The 22,731-nt window shown below is 39.4% G+C and overlaps 1 protein-coding gene across 1 annotated transcript in view; it reads right to left on the reverse strand.

Annotated features, from left to right (window-relative positions):
* Positions 1–22,731, reverse strand: part of LOC115474674 (cytochrome P450 20A1) — a 90,646-nt gene that overhangs the window by 19,327 nt on the left and 48,588 nt on the right. The window contains exons 11-12 of the mRNA XM_030210272.1: positions 9,087–9,198; positions 6,426–6,490 (exon numbers count right to left, since the gene is read on the reverse strand). Coding sequence (XP_030066132.1) covers positions 6,426–6,490; positions 9,087–9,198 — 177 coding nt within the window. The remainder of the gene's footprint in view (positions 1–6,425; positions 6,491–9,086; positions 9,199–22,731) is intronic.

Genomic DNA, 22,731 nt, shown 5'->3' on the forward strand with positions numbered 1-22,731 from the left:
GATAGGAGCCTTCCTGAAACAACTCATGCTTCTAGAGAAGGTGTGTGCTCAGAACACCAACAATGTGGAAACCATCTATTTATTTATTTATTGTTCAATTATATTCCACATTTTCCCACTCATGCAGGCACAATGTGGCTTACAAAAGTTAGACAAATATACAACCAAGCAGAAACACAGTGCAGAGGAGACAGAGGATAGACGGTGGGAAAAAATAACTAGCAACAGAAAGCTGAGCAGGGTGGGGAGCAGGAGGGGGTTATCAATTTGCGGAGTAACTAGGGGTGTAGCTTTTGGTAAAGAAGTGGGTTTTCAGCAGCTTTTTGAAAAGGCTGTGGTCCATTTGTGCTTTAAGGTGCTGCGGGAGAGCGTTCCAGGATTTAGGGCACCAGTAGCAGAAGGAAGAGGTGAAAATCCTTTTGTACTTGACACCCTTACAATTTGGGAAGTGTAGATGGAGATATGTCCGTGCAGCAGGCGTGGCATTCCTGGGTGGAAGGTCGATCAATGGGAGCCAACCCATAGATGATTTTGTGGGTTAAGGAGCAGAGCTTAAAAGTGATGCGCTCCTTTACAAGTAGCCAGTGGAGCCTGAAGCGCAGAGGCTCGGCATGAGCATAACGGCGTTCTCCTAGAATCAGTCTCGCAGCAGTGTTCTGGACTGTCTGGAACTCTTTCAGTAAGGAGATCTTGCAGCCCGCATAAATTGGGAGAGAACCAGCCAGTGCACAAGGGCACGGAATAGGGCTCTGGTAAGGAGGCATCGTATGCGTCTTAGCCTCCACATAGCATGAAACATTCGTTTGGAGACCAAATGCACGTGATTATCCAACTGGAGGTGCTGGTCCAGGTGCACTCCTAAGAGTCGCAGACTGTTGGAAATTGGGAGAGAGTAGCCCTTTAGTGGCAGCATTGTGTCGGTAATCTGGGCATAGGTGGACGAGAGAACGAGACATTTAGTTTTTTCCTTGTTTAATTTAAAGCAAAAGACCTGAGCCCAATGCGAAATGGTGGAGAGGCAAGAGTCGATGCGATCAGCGATTTCCGATATGGTGGTATGGAAGGGGATGTAGATAGTAATATCGTCCGCATAGGGGTTGGAAGCTGACAAGTCAATATTATCCTGCTATACTAGAGCGTTCATCAACACTTGTATATCAATCATTTAGCTACAACACAATATGCCTACAGGTAAAGATGCAAAGACACATGTTTGATAGAGAAATACTGCTTACCGTAAATACTATGAGCTGCAGAAGGGTGGATTTTTTAAATAAAAGAGATGCAAGACAATCTTAGAAATTAGGAAAATGGATTTCTGAGCACCTCTGGCATTACTATTTCCTCTCTTGAAACTTAACTCATACTTAAATATTCTGTAAATAAGGCAGACAGCCATGTCCAAAATATGCTACCTGGAGACCACAGGAATACAATGTTCCTTTTAGCCAGCATGCAAGCTCCCAGACAACAGCTTCTCAGCATGAAAAAGAATCTGAAATGAACAATGGTGCTGGAAGTACTAGTTCAAGACTGCTTTTTCATGCACTTTCACAGTGACATGCACATACAGTCTCCACAGGGAAGCAAGAACCAAGTATTGCTATATAACAAAGCCTGCTATCCTGCAAAGGGCAGCACTAAAGGGAGATACACAAGGGATTTCCATGATGCAGAAAGAGGCTACTGGGGGAAGAGGGCAGGAGGTTGTAGGGACTTGTCAGTATTCTCTTTCATGTAAGATAAAAAGGTTAAAAAAAATCAACATTTTATAAAATACAATCCATCTATCAATGGTTAAAACTACACAAGGAGAACATGCTTTCTTTGAGAAAGGAATTAGTTATCAATCAATCAGAGACTATATCAAAGAAAGGAGACTCTGCTAAGTATTGCTGAATTACAGCTTGATAAAATAGCTCAAGTGTTTATTTCCAGCAGTTCTTAATCTTTCTTGGTTTCCGTACCCCTTTAACTGATGAATGGATCCCTCACCCCCCCCTTCCTAAATCACGTGTCCCCTAGTGACTACAGACAGCTACATATGTTTCAAAGGCTAGCCACTAACAGTGCTATCTGCCAACATGTCGCTAAAATTACAATAGTAGACAGTTTATTTATTTTTACTTCTAGCCCATTTACAACCTAAGCTGCTACCACAAAAACATACATATTAAAAACTAATACACAAACGTCAGACAGGAAGTACTGCCATATACATTCTCTATCACCATAACTCACCATCAAAATACTGCCATATACAACTCTCCATTAGTACAGTTTCTCTCAAGTAAAAAAGGCCTGAACAAAAAGCTGCGGTTTTAACATCTTCTTCAATTGGAAAATACTAGCCCTCAAGCGCAAGTAACGCATTCCACATAAGTGGTCCCGCTACTGAAAATACCGAAGCTGTTGTCACAGCATAGTGTCGCTGTGTACGTCTAGTAGCGCTTTAGAAATGATAAGTAGTAGTAGTAGTAATAACTAAATCAAAAGCTAATCGTTTAGTCAAATCAGATCTTAACACCATAAAAGGTGTAAAGCCTCGCCCAGCGCATCCCAGAATGCACTGGGCAGGGCTGGGTGCCGCCATTTTCAACGCAATGGAAGAGGAGGGAGTGTACTACCTCTCTCCTCCAACAAAGGTACGAAGGGGGGGGGGGGGGGTCAGGGAAGAAGGCTGTTAGACCACCAGGCTAGGGGGGCTTGATCTGCAGCCCACTGGGACACCAGGGCTTTTTTGGGGGGATGCAAATGGGGGGGGGGGGATAGGGGGCTGGAGATCCACCAGATCTCCAGCACCCCATGAACTTGCATTGGGGGGGGGGGGGGGGCAAAAGGACTGGAGGCCCACTAGACCTCCAGCCCCCGTGTCACTGGCTTGGCGTGGGGGGTTTGGTGGTGGCACTAGGCCACCAGGGCATTGCTGTTTGAGGTCTGGCGGTCCCATGGACCTCCAGCCCCTGTGTTTGACTGGTCTGTGAGTTTGACAGCCCGGACCTGTCAAACACTTTACCTTATGATCAGATATAATAGCGTGCATAAATTTGCATGCTATTATCTCTGATCATAGGGGCGGTAAAGACCTATACTGTTCCAGTGCTATTTTTAGAGCACTGTTTGGAACAGAATGGGGCTTTTGATCATCTGGGCATAAAGGACATGAAAGTTTGGGTGGGCCTGAGCCCAAATTGGGTGGGCCCCAGTCCACCCGTGGCTACGCCACAGACGTGAGCCCTTTCTGCCTACAAAACGGGTGGCGGTAAGTGCTCAAGCAGTCATTTTACATAATGAAACATTAGTGTATGCTCATTAATGCAAAAAAAAAAAAAGACATTTTTATGGCTGTAGTAAAATGGCCTTTAGCATGTTGAAAAGACTCATATAAGGGTGCACACTAAGGCCATTTTTTACAGCATCTTAATAAAAGGACCCTTTAGATAGTAAGCCCACCGGAGATGGGGAAATGCCTACTGTACCTGAATGTAACGTACCTTGAGCCACATCCAAATAAGCCTCAATAACAACTGCCAAAGCATTATCAAATCACATACAAAAAAAAAAAAATGGATGCGGACTGTGCAAGCTGGAGTCATTTCAACTCGAAGAGTGGAAAGAGAACTACCATGTGATTTAGATGTACTGCACAATTGATATTGTCATACTATTGCAGTTGATTTGCTTTATTTAGTGTTATGATCTTCTTCATGATTACTGCAGTAAGTGGAATATCAAATGTGATAAAAAAATAATTGATATCCCAAGTATAATAACCACAACTCCTTCTCGAGGCATGTTTCACCAGTTACTGCAGCTCTAGTACCAATAAATACATTTTACGTAAGTCAGTGTGCACTTAAACTATACAACAAAATCATTGGTCCTGTTCCCTTCCTGATCTGTATTTCATCCCTGCAGAGAGATCCGTGTTTGAAGCTTCTGAAAGCTCCTTCTGTACAGCGAATACACTCCAGCATTATGACTCTAAATGAATCAGGGAACCACTGTGCTGACGCCCCCTCAGAACATCATGCCAACAGGATTAGAGTGGTACAGATGAAGTGTGAATATAGTAGGAAAGGGAAATCAATTATGGAGACTTGTTAGGTTGACCACAGCCCATCATAAAAGGTACATATTGCGTTCCACAAGTGAACATATAAATAATATGCAAGATGTGCTTCCAAGCAGCACTTCACAGTAGCTGATGCAACTGATAAATACCTCCTCTTGGAAGCACACAGTGCATATGTGCAGACCTGCGTTTTACTCTGCTGCTTTAGTCTAGATGCAAAGCAACCAGCAGCCTTTAAAGCTTCCCCCACCCTCGGCTGTCAGTGGAACGTCAGAACACTATTGAGAATGGAAGAATTCTCTCAGTTCATGCCAACCTGCAAAACCACAGGGTACTTTTGAGAGCATCTAGCACTACTATTTTAGTAATATACACTTGTCATGGCAGATGATAATATAAATCTGTACGACTCTGAAACCAAAAAAATTTGCAGAACATGCAATAAAGACTTATAGAAATAAAAAGGGAGGAGCTGGCACGCTGTCATTATCAAGACCATGTTATATAACATATTGCAGCTTGAATTTCTCTCTGCCTATAAATGCACACTAGAACAGATCAATGCCACAATCTGCGACGCCACCTCTATGCACCATGTAAGCTAAGCCAGTCCCCAATGTCCATAAACATGTCTTTAATCATAATGTGTTGAGCACATCTCCAATGTAAATTGCTGTAAAGCTACATAGTAAATTGTGCAATGGGAAAACATGAAAAATATCAAGAAGCCACAAGCATTACCATATTCTGCTTCAGGGACCTGCACCGGAACTTCACAGAACAACAATGTCAGGCAGCAAATGTCTTTAAAAAAAGCGGTAGAAGAACCAGTACTGAAGCCTGCTGTATATAATTCTGAAAGAGTAGTGCTTCTACCGTGGTTTTTATTTTTTAAAGTCTGCTGCCTGTAACGTGCTTATGCTAATCTTGAAGCAGAGTCAATAAATGGGGAACCTCAATGGACTGGTGCTGGTCTCATCTTTGCATATGGAGCAAGTCATGGAGATAAGCGACAGCATTACACTTGTAATAATTTATGTGGCTTCTTGATATTTATACAATTTTGATATATCAAACAATTCACCTCTGAAGCATCGCGGTAATTTAAGCTGGAGATTTAAAGGCTCATTTTCAAAGCACATAGACTTACAAAGTTCCATAGGTTACAATGTAACTTTGAAAAGGAGCACCATGACATGACACCTTAATTGTGCTCAACATACTATGGGCTAGATTCTCTATAAGGTGCCGAAAAAATCCGTGTAGTTAAGGTTTCCCCCTGTGCATATTCTATAAGCAGCACCTAGATTTAGGCACGGTATGCAAAATATGCTTAGGCAAAAATTCTAGTGCCTAAAACAATGCGCGTCCACTTAGGCCAACAAAAATGTGGCCTAAATCCCCACGCGTAGATTTACGTGCACTGGGTCATATTCTGGAGTGCCCACGAAACGCCCATTTCCCAGCCCATAGCGATGCCCCTTTTGAACTGAACGCATTAGAATTTAGGCGCAGTTCATTACAGAATATGCTTATAGAGTTGTGTGTGTAAATTCTAATTATTGCCAATTAGTACTCATTATTGCTTGTTAAGTGGTGTTATCAACACTGATTAGCTTGTTAAGCCAATTAAGTTACATGCATTGTTGTAGAATATGCGTAGATTTCGGCGTTGATCTCTAGGCACGCTATATAGAATCCGGGGGTATGAGTAAAGACGTGTTTGTGGACATCGGGGATTGGCTAAGTTAAGCTATGATGTGGATTTAATGGTGCAAAGCGCTGGAGCTGCAAATTGTGGCACTAATCTGTTTTAGTGCAAATTTACAGACTGAAAGGGAAGTTCATTAGTTAGGTGCAACATAGTCTTGACACCAACCTCTTACCAGCAACCCTCTTTTTAAAATTATTGCGAGCCTTCATTGTGTTCTGCGTATTTAGGGTTTTTTTTTTTTTTTTTGGGGGGGGGGGAGTACAGATTTATATTATTGCAAATATTTGTCTTCTCTATTTGGGTCAGTTTATTTCTGAGATGGTGGAATGGATGGCATTTTAATATGGTCCACTTTTGAACACCTCTAGCTAGGCCCCAGATATTGTAAAATCAGATTTTCAATATCAAAAGAATGTTAGTCTTGTACTACCACACCAAAGTCCCTACTAAGTGCTGCCAGTCTGAATAAATGAAAGCTGCTACATATATGTTGACGTTACCAGATATGGACCAGTTTGTTCCGATACTGTAAAAGAATCCACAGAACCACAGCAAAGCACCAGCAGCAATAGTAGATGCACAAAGCAAATGGGCTTGACACATAATCTACTGTACCAAGGTCCAGATGTCGAGTACCTGTAGGCCGATGGCCAGGCTGTGCTATCCTGGAGAACTACACCAAGAGCGTAGAGCACCAGAGTCTGAAATGAAACAGTTCAATCAAACATCAGTGAGAATCAGTGAAACTACCATGAGAGAAAACAGCTTTTATCTACAGCCGTTATATCTAGAGGTTAAATAGAGAGCAGACAGAGACATGTCAACTGCACTGTATATATGAGTAATCAACCAGCATGACTGCCATCATTTTTCATACAAAGAATACTTCTGAGAAAATGGCAGATAAGCATACGAGAAAAGAAGACTGCCCTGAAAGCACAACAAAAGAACAAAGAAAAACAACTGGCAGAGACCAATGTAATTCCAACCAGGAGAAACAATTTATTGATAATACTAAAAATACATAAGATACAAAGGCTGGTAAGTCCAAAATATCAAGAAGACTAAATAGACTCGACGCAGTCCTGTATTTCGGTGTGGCGAGTGCCTGCCTCAGGAGTCAGAGATATTCCAGTCTAGTTGGCAACGGAAAATTGTTAGCCAGTGAATGGCAGTGCAGGAATATCAGCCAATAAGGCACACCATAACAAAGCTATAACACCGTCAAAATGATGAAACAACAAAGTGCAGAAATCAGATCGTTCATGTGTCAAGAAAGACCATTTATGTGTCAGAAAAGATAGCATAAGAGCTCTTATTCTGACTTCTTTGACACATAAACAATCTCATTTCTACACTTTGTTTCATCATTTTGACAGTGTTACAACTTTTATAGTTTCAGCCTTATTGGCTGAAATCCCTGTACTGCCATTCACTGGCTAACAATTTTCCATTGTCAACTAGACTAGAATATCTGACTCCTGAGGCAAGCGCTTGCCATGCTGAAACGCAGGACTGCGTAGAGTCCATTCAGTCTTCTTGATATTCTGGACTTACCAGCCTTTGTATCTTACATATTTTTAGTATTATCAATAAATTGTTTCCCCTGGTTGGAATTACATTGGTCTACCCTAATTGTTTTTCTTTGTTCTTGAGATAAGCATATGACCCATCAAACGTACCAAAGTAAACCGAGGACAAAAAAATATAGTTAAAAGTATTCAGAATGAAAACAAATTTTATACGTAAAATAAATGAGAAAAAGCTAAATAAAAGAAATCTGCTTCTACAAACCCTGTTACTCAACCAAAACCGAGAGAATGTTTTCAAATATTTAGTATCCTTTCTCCCTTCCCTCCCCCCCAATCAGCACCAAAATTCAAAATGGCACCCGAAGACTACCTAAAGGACCTCTGAAGGGATAGACTGGGTTGTGGGGGATCCAGAGCACACTGAGCAAGATGTTTTGGAAGGGACAGGAAACTAGTTTGAGGGGTTCTGTGCATTAACTTGGGCATCAGACTACGGGAGCCTAATCTTAATTTAGAAAGTTATGTCGGGGTGGGGGGGGGGGGGGGAGATCAGAGTTCTCACTGACGTTTTTATCAGCTGCTCGAGCCCAACATTACAACTTAATTCATTTTCCATATAGTTAAGTTTAGTGTTAGCTGATGAAATAATGCAAATCACTTTACTAACTGTAATTTTTGGTAACCCACTTTAATGTCAAATGGGTTGCTTTGCATGAATTTCCTGTTCTATTTTTTTGTCTTTTTTGATCTGCTTTTTTTCTTTTGATTTGCCATTTCTGTGGCAGATCTTTGCCTTTTTTTTGTTTCTGTTTGCATGAATTTGCATGCAACAAAGTTCACTAGCACCTTTTTCACATCTGTTCATATTAACGTGGCCTGATGCATTAAACTGCGCTAAGTAATGCTAGCACTCACACACATTATAGCAGTCACACAATTTTTAGCATTTGTTAATGCTCACATCGGTATTAATAAACTTTGGTAAACAGAACCTTACTGTTGTCTTGGATTACTGGACATTTCACTCATGTACAAAGGTACTCTTATTTCAAATGCCTTTATAAAACAATTCTCAAAGATTACTATAAATACTGAAAAAATAAAAAAGTGGTTTTCTAGCCAAAAGAATATGCTTTTGATTAAATAAGTTTGTATCATGATTACGTCATGATTTCACTTAAAATATCTAAAGTGAAAAATGGCCCTGAAGCAGGACGACGTTGATTGTGTTCTGAGTAAGAGAAGCAGGCCTCTTCTGTGGAAATCAGAACAGTAGAACTGGCAAAACTCATTTCAGATGAGCCAAATAAATAACAGCAAGCCAGCTTGGTGTGACTTTCTACTAAGCCAGACATATTTCTGCTAAAGGAAAAAAAAACACATTGCCAATAATCAGATATACAATCCAGGGCCTCTTTCTTTTGCTTTTTGCACTGGTAAGAACATAAATGTGACCATCTCTGGGAAAAGGTGACTAAAATCACCAGAAACAAAACATGAGGTTGTGAGGAATTCTGTTAAGAGCAAACAATTTGTAATACAAACCCTATACTCTTCCCCGAAAAAAAAAAAAAGAAGTTAGCACGTTACATTTTCAGACTGCTTATGAACTTCCTGGCATAAAAAACTGGCCATTCTCAACATTTTGGAACTACTTCTTCCATCACTTTTTCCCCCAGAGATGGTCATAAATATCTAATTTGCTACTCCTACTCGACTACCCTCTGCTGAGAGCAAAGACTTCATGCTATCTGTCATTCCTTACCTCTTTGGGGATAACATGCTGATCGATTCTACCCTCCAGCTCCTGAAGCCGGGCCGCAATCGGTGTCAGCTTTGCTGTCCGTACTGTTTCACACAACACCTGCCGACAATATCTGTAATGAACAGGTTTGTGCTTTGAAATAAAGCATCAACCAACATCAGCCTGTTGATCCTATGTTCATCTTCCACTGTTGTATCTGAAGCATGTCTTCATATGTGCATAGAAACAGTGAGGCCAATATTCAGACCGTAGGAGTTAGACTGGATAACAGATGTAGTCGGTGCTGAGCTCGGATATTCAATGCCGGGCCATTTCCAGTGACTGGCATTGAACATCTTGTTTATTTTTGGCTGGTTAAAAAATATCCCACATTTTCATGCGACCAAATATAGTTGTTAAACCAGCTTTAAAAATTGGCAGATAGCCAGTTGTATCGGGTGATATAACCAGCTATCTGCTAGCCGCTAACCGGGGATATTCAGCAGGGGACTACCGGTTATCCCCCTGCTGAATATCGGTGGATAGCTGGTTAAGCGCTATTTAACCGGTCAGCAGTTGGTCTGGCCAGTTAAACAGCGCTGACTATTGGGGGGAATGTTTATATGAGTCTACGGTGGTAGAATACCCTCCTCTCATGTGCTTAGAGGAGAGTTTCGTTGGCTGTTTAGAGGGAGAGAAGGTGTGTGCGTTTGTAATTTCAGTTCAATTCTCTTTACTGAAATATCAACTCATATAAAACCACCATTATATGGGACTGGGTGGTGTTATTGTGAGATGTTAATATTCTATTTTATTTGTGTAGTTTATTTTATTGTAAACCATTTGGGGGCAATTCTATAACTGGGTGTCACAAACTTAGCACCTAGATACAATGCACTGAGCACTAATTCTACAATGGCATCTGGGCACCCAGATTCTGTTCTTTTTTTCTTTCCATTTTTTTAATTAGTATTTGCAAAATTAACAATGAACAGCCAGATCAGAATATAGGTGTTCCTTCTACACGCTGATCATATGAAAAAATAGTACTAAAAAATGTATGTTGTGACAGAATGAACAAATAACTATGAAGTTCCGTCCCAAAACAATCCAAACCCACCCAAACTATCGAATCAAACAAACAAGTGCTCACATGGTAGTTGCTCAATAGGACACCACATTACAAATGACATTTAAGAGAGTATCAGAAACTGCTCATTAAGTATGTGCAACTTTCTTTATTTTTGTCACCTTACTTTCTAACTCCTCTTACTCACTTACCTATATATAAGTTCCATCTTTGTTTATACCCTAAACTGTCAATTAAAATGTTCTATTACATGTTGTGTTGACATTATAAGTAGTATAGCATGCCATACTTTGTATTGTTATTTGAACATTTTTACTGCTGTAACAGTCTATTGCTCATGTTTGATTTATTCTTTTTTTTTTTTAATGTTTGAATATTTTATTGAGCATCATTACAATACAACAATGTAAACGTATTCATTTTTCCCCCACATTTCCCCCCCTCCCCCCTCCCAGCTCTATTTCAACTGTCCTTATTGGGTTATGTTTGATTTATTCTTACTGTACACCGCCTTGAGTGAATTCCTTCAAAAAGGTGGTAAATAAATCCTAATAAATATATAAATAAAGATACGTGTTCTAGAGGAGAATATAGACCAATATGGTTCAATATAAGCTTAAGTCAGCATTCACAAGCCTACATTTAGGAATGCGCACGTATGCCATGTCAATAGTAGGCATAAAGGGCTAGATTCCATATATGGTGTTTGAAAAATCTGTGCAGAATAAATTTCCACCTAAGCGTCTTCTATAAGAAGCACCTAGATTTAAGTGCGGTATATAGAATATTTAGTTGATATTCCAGCGTCTAGAATTACGCGCAACTATTGACACCAAGGAAAACGTGGCATAAATAACGGCACGTAGATTTAGGCACAGAGGGCCATATTCTATAATAGTGCATGCAAATTTTGGAACACCCATGAAATGCCCATTTCCCCGCCCTTTTGGTTCCGCGAATTAGAATTTAGGTGCTGTGAATTACAGAACACGCTTAGCAAGTTGTGCACGTAAATTCTAATTATTGCCAATTAGTGCTCATTATTTCTTTGACCCTGTCTGCCCTCCCTATTCCCTTCTACTTTCTCCTCCCTTCCATCAGCAATAACTAGGATTTTTGTTCTGTTGTGTGTTAACTACTGTTAATATATGGCCTGGCTTTAAGGCTACCACTGGAATAGTGATGGCCAAAGCTATGCAGCCTAAAACAACTGAAAAAGTACTGACTAGGCAAAACAACAAGTAAATTTGACAATCTGCAAAAAGCAGGTCTGAACAATGAGTCCTGCCACAAATTGGTACAATTTTTAAATCAAATACAGCACCTGTAATGAAAGAATGATGGATCAGATGAATAAAATGGGGCTTATTAATTTTGTATAAAATGATACAGAGGTCATACAGAGTTCTTAAGATGGTGTGAAAAGTATTGCAACAGGGAGATGTGAAACTGTTATCTCAACGCTTCCCAAAACATGCTGATAAGACCGCGTGGGAAAGTATCATCTCAGAAAGTGAGAAAGATTAGGAGCAAGGTTTCTCACCATTCACTTCTATGGAGAGGTTTGTGTATAAAAGAGGGGAGATTTTGCCTTAGTTTTGTTCTCCTCCCCAACGCTTCTCTCAGACGGCAGGGCGCTGTGCAGATAAACCCAGAATCTGATGTCTGTATTTGTATCAACTTAAAGACTTGTCTTTGGGTAAGGAATAAAATGTACCTATCTATTTAAACCTATCTCTGTCTCTATTTTTATGGATTCTATCTTCTCTTTACCTAACATTTAGCCTAAGGTAGATCACATACAAGTGACACTCAGTTTTGGACAGAAAGCAGTAGTTATGGGAATTAGTTTTCAATTACGGCTCCTAATGCCACCCCCTTGTGATTGGGTGACAATGGAGGTTAGAGAAACTATACAGAACCTGATATATGAAATAAGTACCTTTAGTCCCCCGTGTGACGGAGTCAGAAAGAGGTCTATAAGAGGGGGGATTTAAACAGTGGTGAGCCCCGAACGCTGACAGTACTCGCTGACCTTCTTTATCTTCTTTTGAACGCAAGAGGGGATACTTATTTTGTGCGTTCAAATGTTCTATATTATTTTTCTATCACTTTTTTTTCTCTTTTTTCTCTCATCTTTCCACCCTGTGTTCTGTCTTAATCCCTCCTTTTCAAATCCCTGTCCCCTTGTTCTCACTATGTATTCTGTTCTTTCTTCTTCGGTCGACCTTACTTTCTTCCCCAATCCCTTTTCCTGTTCTCCTTCATCCTAACTTCTTCTGCCTACCTCTTCCTATTAGTCCCCTGGGTCTATTCCTGCTCTTTTCTTTTCTGTACAGTTTCTTTGATGTTCCCGTATCGAGGGAATTTCCTTTACTCTAGGAGAACAGCACGCTTTAAGATTGCTCTCCCTTAAAATCCTTCTGGTTTCTCTGTTCTTATAATCACTCTTCAAACCTGACAGCCCCCACCTTTTCACATCTGCTATTGCCTTCACTCTGTGTGTGCGACACATACTTTTGATCTTGTGCTGATTCCTCCTCATTCTTTCTGTTGGACTTCCTATAACTTTCTTTCCTATTCAGCTGAAAACAGTAATTACGGTGTTCAGCTTTGTAGCTGCTTACCGTCGTCCAACTGCTGTTTTCCCCTTATCTCTCTAAGTATAATCAGTTCCTTCAGTCCTCTGAACTATGCTTTCTCTCTAACCAATCAGCCCACAGCCCCCCTTCCTGTCCACACTTTTCTCGGCTCTTTTTCATAGTGCTGCATTACAACCTCTGATTTCCGCTTCTCCTTATGCCTGTGGAAAACTGTACCGGGTATACTTATGTGACAGATGTATAGTTTCTATCTTATGATTCTGTGCTATCTTTTCAGCTGTTACACACATTTCCTGGTCTTGTATGAATAACTGCGTTGTATGTCTGTGGTCCGTGTAAAATTTATAAGGGTGTGGCCCGCACGGTACCAACTGGGGTAACTTAATACCTTACATACACCTTTTTGGCTTCCTGTGCAAACCAGAAATCATTTTTTTTTATTTTTTGATTTCCTAGAAAACTTTTCTTTTTCCTTCTCAGTCCCATGTGGTGTCAGTTTTGATTCTCTTTCCGGAACAAAGCTTATTACATTACTAGTAACTGTCATATTTGATATATATACTCCTTCTTGGGCTTCGAATCTGCCTTTGTAAATCTATTTAAACTTGCCCGAAGAGGTGTAAGTTCTAAACCCCTTTTTCTCACATTTTTTGATATCCTTATCCTTATCCAGGCTCCCGAAACTGCCATTTTTTTCTGTAGCTTTTAAAGGTTTTCCCTAACAAGTGCTGTAGTTCACTATCTCAAGGACATGAGAATCTGGGAAGCTTGCCCACTTTAGCTGCCTTATCAGTCCAGCACTGCTTTGGCAGAGGAGGCTCTACAGTTCACTTTTGAAAGCTCAAAAAAGTGATTTTTTTTTTCTTTCCCCTTTTCCGTTCGTTTTTTGTCCCTGTTCTATGCTGAAGTGGTACAAGTTAAACAGTCATTTACACAGGTATTCTTTTTAACCCTCTGTCAACTGTATTGTTCCTAAAATCCGTCTAACTAACTCTCTCTCATGTCTTTCAACTCCGGTTTCCCCTCATAATTGTAAAATGACTTATCTTTTCATGCCTCATGCTGCCAAGTCCGTTATACGTGCACCTCTGAGCATGTAAGATTGTACGGATGTATTTCTGCTTTCACTTTTAAAATTATGGCACTGCATTTTAGTCTTACTCTGCATTCTCCTTTTATCAGGGCATACTTTTTTCTCCTCTTTTGTGTCATTTTATTAGGACGTTGTCCCCCACTTTCCAAAATTTTCTGCTCATATTGCTTTGACTTTTGAGCGTTTCTTTCTCTTTTATCTCATTTCCCTTAAACAATAGACCGTCTGAGACTCTAATGCTTTCTCATTCTGTCTCTGAGCCGTGATTTTAGCCCCGAGACAGGTTTTTCTTTCTTTTTGTGCTGCAAGTGACAGTTTGATAGACCACACCATGTGGTTACAAAGTTTTAAAAGGGTATCTTTCCTTCAAACATACATTACTTGACTTTCCCCTTTAAAAACCAGCTTTCTCCTTCTTTGTCCTAGTATGGTTTCCTGTGATTACATTACAATGCTTCTTAGCACATAAATCCTGTCGTAATCGTCCAGGAAGCCTTAGTCCGGAAACTAAAAATTAACCCTTACTTAGCAGAATCAAGCAATATGCTGGTAGTAATGAAATTTAGATTGCCGTTATTTTAAAGACATAGTAGAAGACATTAGAAATTTTTGCCTTAAAGGAGCTGTCGTATTAAGTGTAGAATTGACAGTTTCAGCTTTCATATGAACACATAATGATTACGGCGGTCTATCTGAGCAATTAAAGTAGCAATGTAGTTAGAATTGTTATACTTCTTCAAACATCAACTCCCTGGTTCCTTAACTCCAATATGTTTGATTAGATATATCCTGATTATTTATACCAGCATAAACTTTTTATATGAAAAATTAAACTTACGGTGTGCTGTATAGTCCTATTTTCAATAGCCGTTATGTCCAATGCTTGCAGTGAGCAGTAAACTCAAATTAACCACAAGAAGCACTCTTCCCTTCTGGTTTTTATTTTCCTTTTCCTATAACACCTACATCAACATTAAATCCTTATAATAATTTTCTGTATATATCCTTGATTTTTGGAATATGTTTTGGTTTTTCTCAAAGTCTTTACAATATTATTGCTAAATTATATTAAAAGCTGTAGTTTCCAGACGCAGATTGTACTGACTTCCTGTACTAGCCATGCTGAAACGGAATCTTTTTCACAGTACTGCCTTTGAATAAAACGATAACTTTTCACCCCCCCCTCAACTGCTGAGCCTGTGCTGTTTGTAATCATTAAGCATTGTCTCCTTGGACTGCTTGATTCAATATGTTATATACTGTAAACTTGAGGCTATATAGATTATATCCTGCTCCCGTTATAAGCTAGGGGTTATGCTATCCCCGCCCATCAACTTCTATTGTTTGCACTATCTATTTTACTGTTTGTGTTATACTGCGCTAGATGTGAGGAGATCTTAGTTTAATACAAGCCTGCTTATCTTCAGGAAACATTGATTTTTGAACAGTATTATAGATTGTCAGAATTATAAATTGTCCTCATATTTAAGTCCCATTTTAAGGACTATATTATAACGTTATCTACAAGAAATACTACACTTCCTCGCTTGCATTGTGATTTTCGTCCTGGCTTATTTTAAACACTTGTAATAATGAGCTATGTTATAACATTTCCTGATGAATATTTCCACGTCCTGAGAATGACAATCACTTTTAAATAATATGGTTCTATAATGAATTAAATTGTGTAAGTCTTTATAACAAATTTTCTATTTTTACTCGACAGCATTGTAAACCGGGATCCAACACAGACAGTTGCTAGAAATTACAGTGGTTTATTGTTACATTAAGAGCTAAAGAAGCATTTCTTTGCTTTTACCTTAATAGATATGCATATAAAATATGTTTTATCTTTCCGATTGAGAAGATAATGGCTGCGTGCCATGATAATACAGCGTTGCTTCACATCTCAAGTTATTTCCTGTTGTTTCTTTATAACCCACCCCACCTTCTCTTTCCTTCTAATGCTGCAGCTGTTCTGTTTGTCATCATTTAGACATACCATTTCAGTCACTGACTAGTATGTATGTTTTATGCCGTATCATTGGAAGTTCTTGGTGTAAGAATCACATGTTTTAATTTATTTTTTTTTTCCCTTTTACCTGTTTATCCACAAAAGCTTCCTCCTTTTCTGAGTGTATGGGTATTAATTTGTCATATTTATGGGTATTAACTTGTCATATTTACACCACGATTCTAGTGTCCTGTTTCAAAATTTATTGAATTATATGCTTCTCTTATATTTTCCTGTTTAGATGCTACTTCCAACCTATCCAGTACCCACCCCAAAAGCATTTAATATGTATTTAACTTTATTTCATTTATTCTAGGGCTATAACTCCCGACTACACATGTTATAATGTCTTTGTTAAAATACATTTTCTTGCCTTTTGTTGAAATCGGTGTTTCCTTTCACTGGCTTGTTGGCTGGAAAATATTTCGTTTTTCTCTCTATTTTTACTATCACTTCTATAGTAATTTTCAGGGGCTTTTCCCTGGGACATACTATACTTTTCTTATATACCAGTGTCACGCTATAACTATTGGGTTTGATATCGATGCCTGGGGCTTACACCCATTGGAGGTGATCCTTCAATGGATGACGGTATCGCAATTATTAGATTTTAAGCAGACTTCCATTCCATTTTCGGAGTGGCCTGCGGTTTCGGCAGTATTGCCCACCTATGAGTTACTTGTATAGATGACCGCGGGGTTAATAAAGAGACGTCTAACGACTTTCGTTGCGATTGTGTACAGGTTGACTCGGGTATTTAAAATGTTTAGAAATGGTTAGTTGTATACGCGGGAGAGCGTAACCTATAAAATTTTTATTTTACTGCGTTGTAGCGCTACGGGTTTGTAGATCATTTAAGGTTCATTGGGGTGATTATGTTGTAGCTAATCAGCGGAAACCCATTGGACCGCTGCTCCTCGACTCAGAGGACCTTATTCGCAGGTTTTTTGGGTTCTTTTTGGGAGTGTTTGCAATGTCCCTTTTTGAGGGCTCTATCATGGCGTTGGAGCCCATGGCCAATAATTACCAGTGTAGTTTTTGGCAGGCAAGTTGTAGCTGTCTTTAGAAGCACACTCTGGGGAGTAGTATTCATTAATTTGGGATAGAGTAGTATAAATATATAATAGCTGACACTACGTATTTATTTACTTTTGTACTGTCTCTCTAGGCATATTTCTGTTCACAGTTTTTGTCTTGCTTTCTCCTAATGTCACTTGCGATTAAAGCGTTGAGCTTTTCGCCAATTGGTAATTTTTATTTTGGGTCCCTATGTTGGAGTATGAATGTGTTATGTCTCTGCATGTTCTACTATCAGGATAATCATCGCATGTTTTTGTAACCTGTTAGCACATTATCATTTCTAGGTCTCCTTGTTATCCCTGAAGCGGCTTTTTGAACCACTGACCTTGTACCAGGTTCTAGATCTGGTCAATATATATTATTATTAATCTAGTTCATTTTTTTTTCCTATAGCATGTTACAGGTCTGGAGCTTATTTTTAGACCACTTGCTTACCAGGTTCCGTCATTATATTCATTATATATATTGGGTGATGTATTATAGTATATAGAAGTATCATGTCTTGTTTACTATCTATATTTTGTTTCCATACACAGCTCCCAACATAACTTTACAGTTTATTTTCTGCCTTACATTACCAATTAGGTAGGCCCAGTTTTTACTATATAATATGTACACTTTATTTTTATTTCGCAGCTGGATCCTTAAAGCCTTCAGAATCGGCTGCCGCCCTTGAGGTGCCATACAGTCCGTCCCTCATATACGTACATATACAGACTTGATGCCAAGCTCTGCTGTTCCAGGCTGGAGATTATTGCCAGGTCCTTGTTTACATTTTGTAATTTAAAATTGGGAAATTTTTACTCCAATTCCCTATACTCTATACCTTTTATATTTCTATATCTTGCAATACGTTAGAACAATTGACAATTACTGGTACTAGCTGGAATTGCGGTAAAACACCCCATATTGGGACTAATATCTGCCATAGGCAGGTTAACCGTGGTTGGGGTGACAGTAACTAAAAATATAGATTTTGGAATATACACCTGTTTTAAGGTGTCCTCTAGTGAGGTGTTTGATTTTGCGTAACTGGTATATCTGGCCCCCTTGGATATACTTATAGTAACAGATAGTAGTGATATAAGTGTTTTATAAGACTAAATTTGCCAATATTATTTGACACAACCCAGATATCGGTGTTCTATCATACCAGAGTTCTGGTACCCAATTCATTATGCTGCCTCTTGAAAGAGTGATAAATCACTTCCCAGGAGACCGCATAAACCTTATAAAGTTTTGCCAAATATGGCATTCCTGGAATAAGTTTCAGCCTGGACTCTCGTGGCCCCGTAAGGGCACCTTTAATACCAAAACTCTGCAAAGGTTATTAAACTTTATTTACACATACACACCCGATTCCACCCGTCATCTCCACTATCAGATCCTCAGTAGATGGCTATCGACTATTACTGATCACGTGATCCCAGACACTGTCGATCTGACATCGTTATTGATACCTGGTGAGGTGAATCTTAATCCACGACCTAGTAGACGGCCCCCTGCAAGAGGCGATTCACCCATTCCACATAAATTCAATGCTCCTAGAGCTAACAATCAGTGCCGGGACTGTCGCTCTCAGCCTACTCCCAGCCACCTTTGTTTCCAATTGGGACATTGCGCTATGGAATGTCCATGCTGGCACTTTGCTCATAGACAAAACCGTCAACCTCCTTCAGACTCCCCATCGCTACATGTCTCACAGAGAGACCGCAGACGACCGAATGACCTCCCCTCATTAGATAACCCACATCGCCAAGACTGTAGGAATGATTACCCTAATAATCGTGGCCGCCGGTCTCAACTTGAAAAAGGCCCACCCGGCACAAATAGACGACCTAGAAACTACCATTCTGGCTTTAGTCCTGATCGCTATCCAGATGTCCAATGTTATCACTGTTACCAATATGGACATTACGCACGTAAATGTCCACAACCACCACGGAACAGACCTAGAAATCAATTTCGCCAAAATCCTCCGGATCGCCGGTCGTTCCCTTTGTGGAACCCGGATCAACGCCGTCCGCAGTGACCTCTGATCTAAGGATCAATATTACCCACCCCATAATGACTAGGCGTTACCCCGAACCCGATTTGATTTTGTTGCTCTCAGTTACTTATACTACTCAGCTCCTCATTTAGTATCCAGAAACCATTTCTCTGTATATGTATTGGTGTGATGTTTCTGTTTCTATTACAGGTGACATGTTTTTATTTTATATTTTTCTTGGTTTCATTGCATTTGTATAATTATACCATACAAATGACCTAACTAAGTCAGCAAGTTAATTATTTGCTTTTATGCATACCTTCCCTGGGGAGTTCTTATCAACTGCAGGGATGAGCGATCCCCAGAGGATATTCATTTTATGTCTATTTTTATATATATATGTCTGAACTGACTTATTTATGCCATTTTACTTTATACGAGATCCCTTTTAAATAAAAGCTGTGTATTGCTCATTGTTAAAATGTTTTCTGCTTTAACTATTAGGCTGTATAAATTGATGTGACATTCACTTCTTTAATTTTTTTTATTAATATAAAGCCTTCATTTTTGAAATCTCTCTATGATATATGTGACATCTGAAAGCTTTTCATTATTTCCTTGTCTAAGAAAGAAGAAATATTTAATATATGGAATGAATGCGAGAAATGTTCCCTTGAACTGGCCATTTGGGGGAGCATTTTGCGCTGATCATAGATTTTATAGTATTCTTGGACTGAGAATTGGTGAAGCTTTCAGACATAAATTGGGAAAATTATACACTCCACTTTCTGATTCCTTTCTATTTAAAACAGGTTATCGCAATATGGCAACTATTACTCTTTTTATTTGTGTGCAGCGGTCCTGGAATTTATGCTTTGTGTATTTAACTAACACCTTGCTTCAACTAACTCTTGCCGCGTGGTGGATTTGTCTTGAAGCGATATGCTTCTTCCTACTTCTTTGTCTGATTGAAAAGGGTTACTTAAACTCTATGTGAAGGTCAATCACTGGTGTCTGCACTTTTGAATGTTTTTTTCAAGGAACCTTTTTCTGGCATTGCCTTCTGAATATGCCTTGCTGCAATTCAGATGTATCATATTTTGTTTTTTTATTATTAAGCCTATTTTTATCTTACACCCTTCAGGGTGCTTTTTTAATTTTTTTAATTTTTTCCATTCTCGATGCTTTGTTTCTTACCAAGCCTCTTTCCTGGCCCCCATTTATACCCACGACCCTCCTCCTAGCATTCTGACTTCTTTCAATAACTTAACCACATAAATTGCACTACTGGTCTGTTTAAGTTTTGCCTTTCCCCAGATGGAGGAGACGACTGCTAGCAAAGAAGAGCTACCCGATAATGTATCTGATCTGAAGGCTATGTTGCAGCAAAGAATCGCTAAATTAAAAGACAGATGCACAGACCCCAACATTACCTGGTGTGAGAAACGAGACATTATTCAGCGTGAGTTTCGACAGATGCATCAATTGGTCCATGAGCAAAAGAGATAGGCTCTCCACTTGCTGGAGTTACACAAAGCTTTGGCCTCTACCCTTCCTTCTGAATCATCTAGCTCGTAAGTCCTGCTGGCCTCCTGCAGCTGAGGGCTCAACCCTTGGTGAATGGTAGTCATCGTAGGTGAAGATTCCATACCATCATCTCTAAATTCTAATTGTTTTTTTAATCTTCTCTTTTGTTCCATATACTTTACCATTGTTATTTGATCATGCCTTTGTAATAATTACCAATCTGTCTTGCTATTTATGTAAATTGGCTTTTCATTATTGAACCCTTCTGGGTTCCCTTTTGCTTTTGCACCTAATTAACACTGTTTTCTCCATGTTGACATTGTCTTTCATGTCTATTCAATTCACACTACATTATGCCCACTAAGATATAGCAATGTATCATTCAAGCATACAGTTATTTTGCTTATTCCTTTGCCAGCCTCTGGCTCTTGATGGACTAATTATGATGGTGTATGCCTAGAATAAAGACATGGAAAGATCCCAGTTTGTACACCACAAGTACGTCTTCAAGATCTATCCAGGCCCAAATGATGTTAGATCCCCCAAGTTTATGGCAATAATCGTTACACCTTGCAAACTACTGGACCACAAGTCTTGGGTCCATGTGAAAGATATACGTGTTTACTCAGCCGCAGAACCAGATGTTACGAGCCTAACCATCTCAAGACCGGCAACTTCCTTCAGCAAGCCAGCCTGAAAACCCAGCCCTGTTAGATCTTCCAGATCTCCGTCCAGATTCTTCAGCGCTTCCACCGCCTCAACCATGATCGATGAAAGAGAATTTAGAACTGATACTTAATTTGAGAATTACTGTTGCTGTTTATGGACATTATAGATTCATATTATGTTTTATTTTCAATTTAGCAGTAATCCTGTCTAGATAGTGAAAAGGTTTTATTTCCTTTATTGTTCTAAATGTTTTTCCAAGAGTTTCCCCGTTATTTCCGTTTATGTAATTTAAATTGAAGTCGATATTGCTCAGATACAAGGGTAACATCAAACCCTAATACTGGCTCTGATATCATAATGTAGGTGTAAACTCTGTTAGTATCAACCTGTTATGCAATTGTTTGACTTTGGTGTAGGCTTACTTAAGCTGCATGTCTTTCTGTAGGTTTGACTAAGCTCCAAGAGGGGTAACGGATATATACAATGCTTCCCATACTTCCAGGTCATTATGCATATGTCAAGATCCATGCATGACCTTGGTTAATATAAATTTTCCTAGGATTGACCATTTTTGCTGTATGAGGCAACCTCATACTTGCTATCCACTTATTAGTGCTCATGATTGGATGCCAATGATGAGTACTAGTAAGGTCCAGGAATCCCGACCTGTTTAAGGATTCTGAATACCTACAACCTTAAACAGCCTATTAGTATGATCCACCTGAAATTGCTATTACCCACATACCTATATTTCATGGGATTTTGTAAATGAGCTCATGGATTAGTCCCATTCATAAAAACATTTCTCGCTACAGGTTTGAGTAAGTCTCAACCGAAAACTAAACAAATTGTACCAGTTGATCTTAAGACTCAGATAATTTGATGGCCTCATAGAATACCTTCTGGAACGGATGGTACCAAGGTACGTTAACCCTGGTGTCACCCTATGGGATAGGGTGAAGAGGGGAATGTTAATATATGGCCTGGCTTTAAGGCTACCACTGGAATAGTGATGGCCAAAGCTATGCAGCCTAAAACAACTGAAAAAGTACTGACTAGGCAAAACAACAAGTAAATTTGACAATCTGCAAAAAGCAGGTCTGAACAATGAGTCCTGCCACAAATTGGTACAATTTTTAAATCAAATACAGCACCTGTAATGAAAGAATGATGGATCAGATGAATAAAATGGGGCTTATTAATTTTGTATAAAATGATACAGAGGTCATACAGAGTTCTTAAGATGGTGTGAAAAGTATTGCAACAGGGAGATGTGAAACTGTTATCTCAACGCTTCCCAAAACATGCTGATAAGACCGCGTGGGAAAGTATCATCTCAGAAAGTGAGAAAGATTAGGAGCAAGGTTTCTCACCATTCACTTCTATGGAGAGGTTTGTGTATAAAAGAGGGGAGATTTTGCCTTAGTTTTGTTCTCCTCCCCAACGCTTCTCTCAGACGGCAGGGCGCTGTGCAGATAAACCCAGAATCTGATGTCTGTATTTGTATCAACTTAAAGACTTGTCTTTGGGTAAGGAATAAAATGTACCTATCTATTTAAACCTATCTCTGTCTCTATTTTTATGGATTCTATCTTCTCTT

This window comes from Microcaecilia unicolor, chromosome 7, assembly GCF_901765095.1.
Source record: "Microcaecilia unicolor chromosome 7, aMicUni1.1, whole genome shotgun sequence".
In the NCBI taxonomy this organism is placed as follows: Eukaryota; Metazoa; Chordata; class Amphibia; order Gymnophiona; family Siphonopidae; genus Microcaecilia; species Microcaecilia unicolor.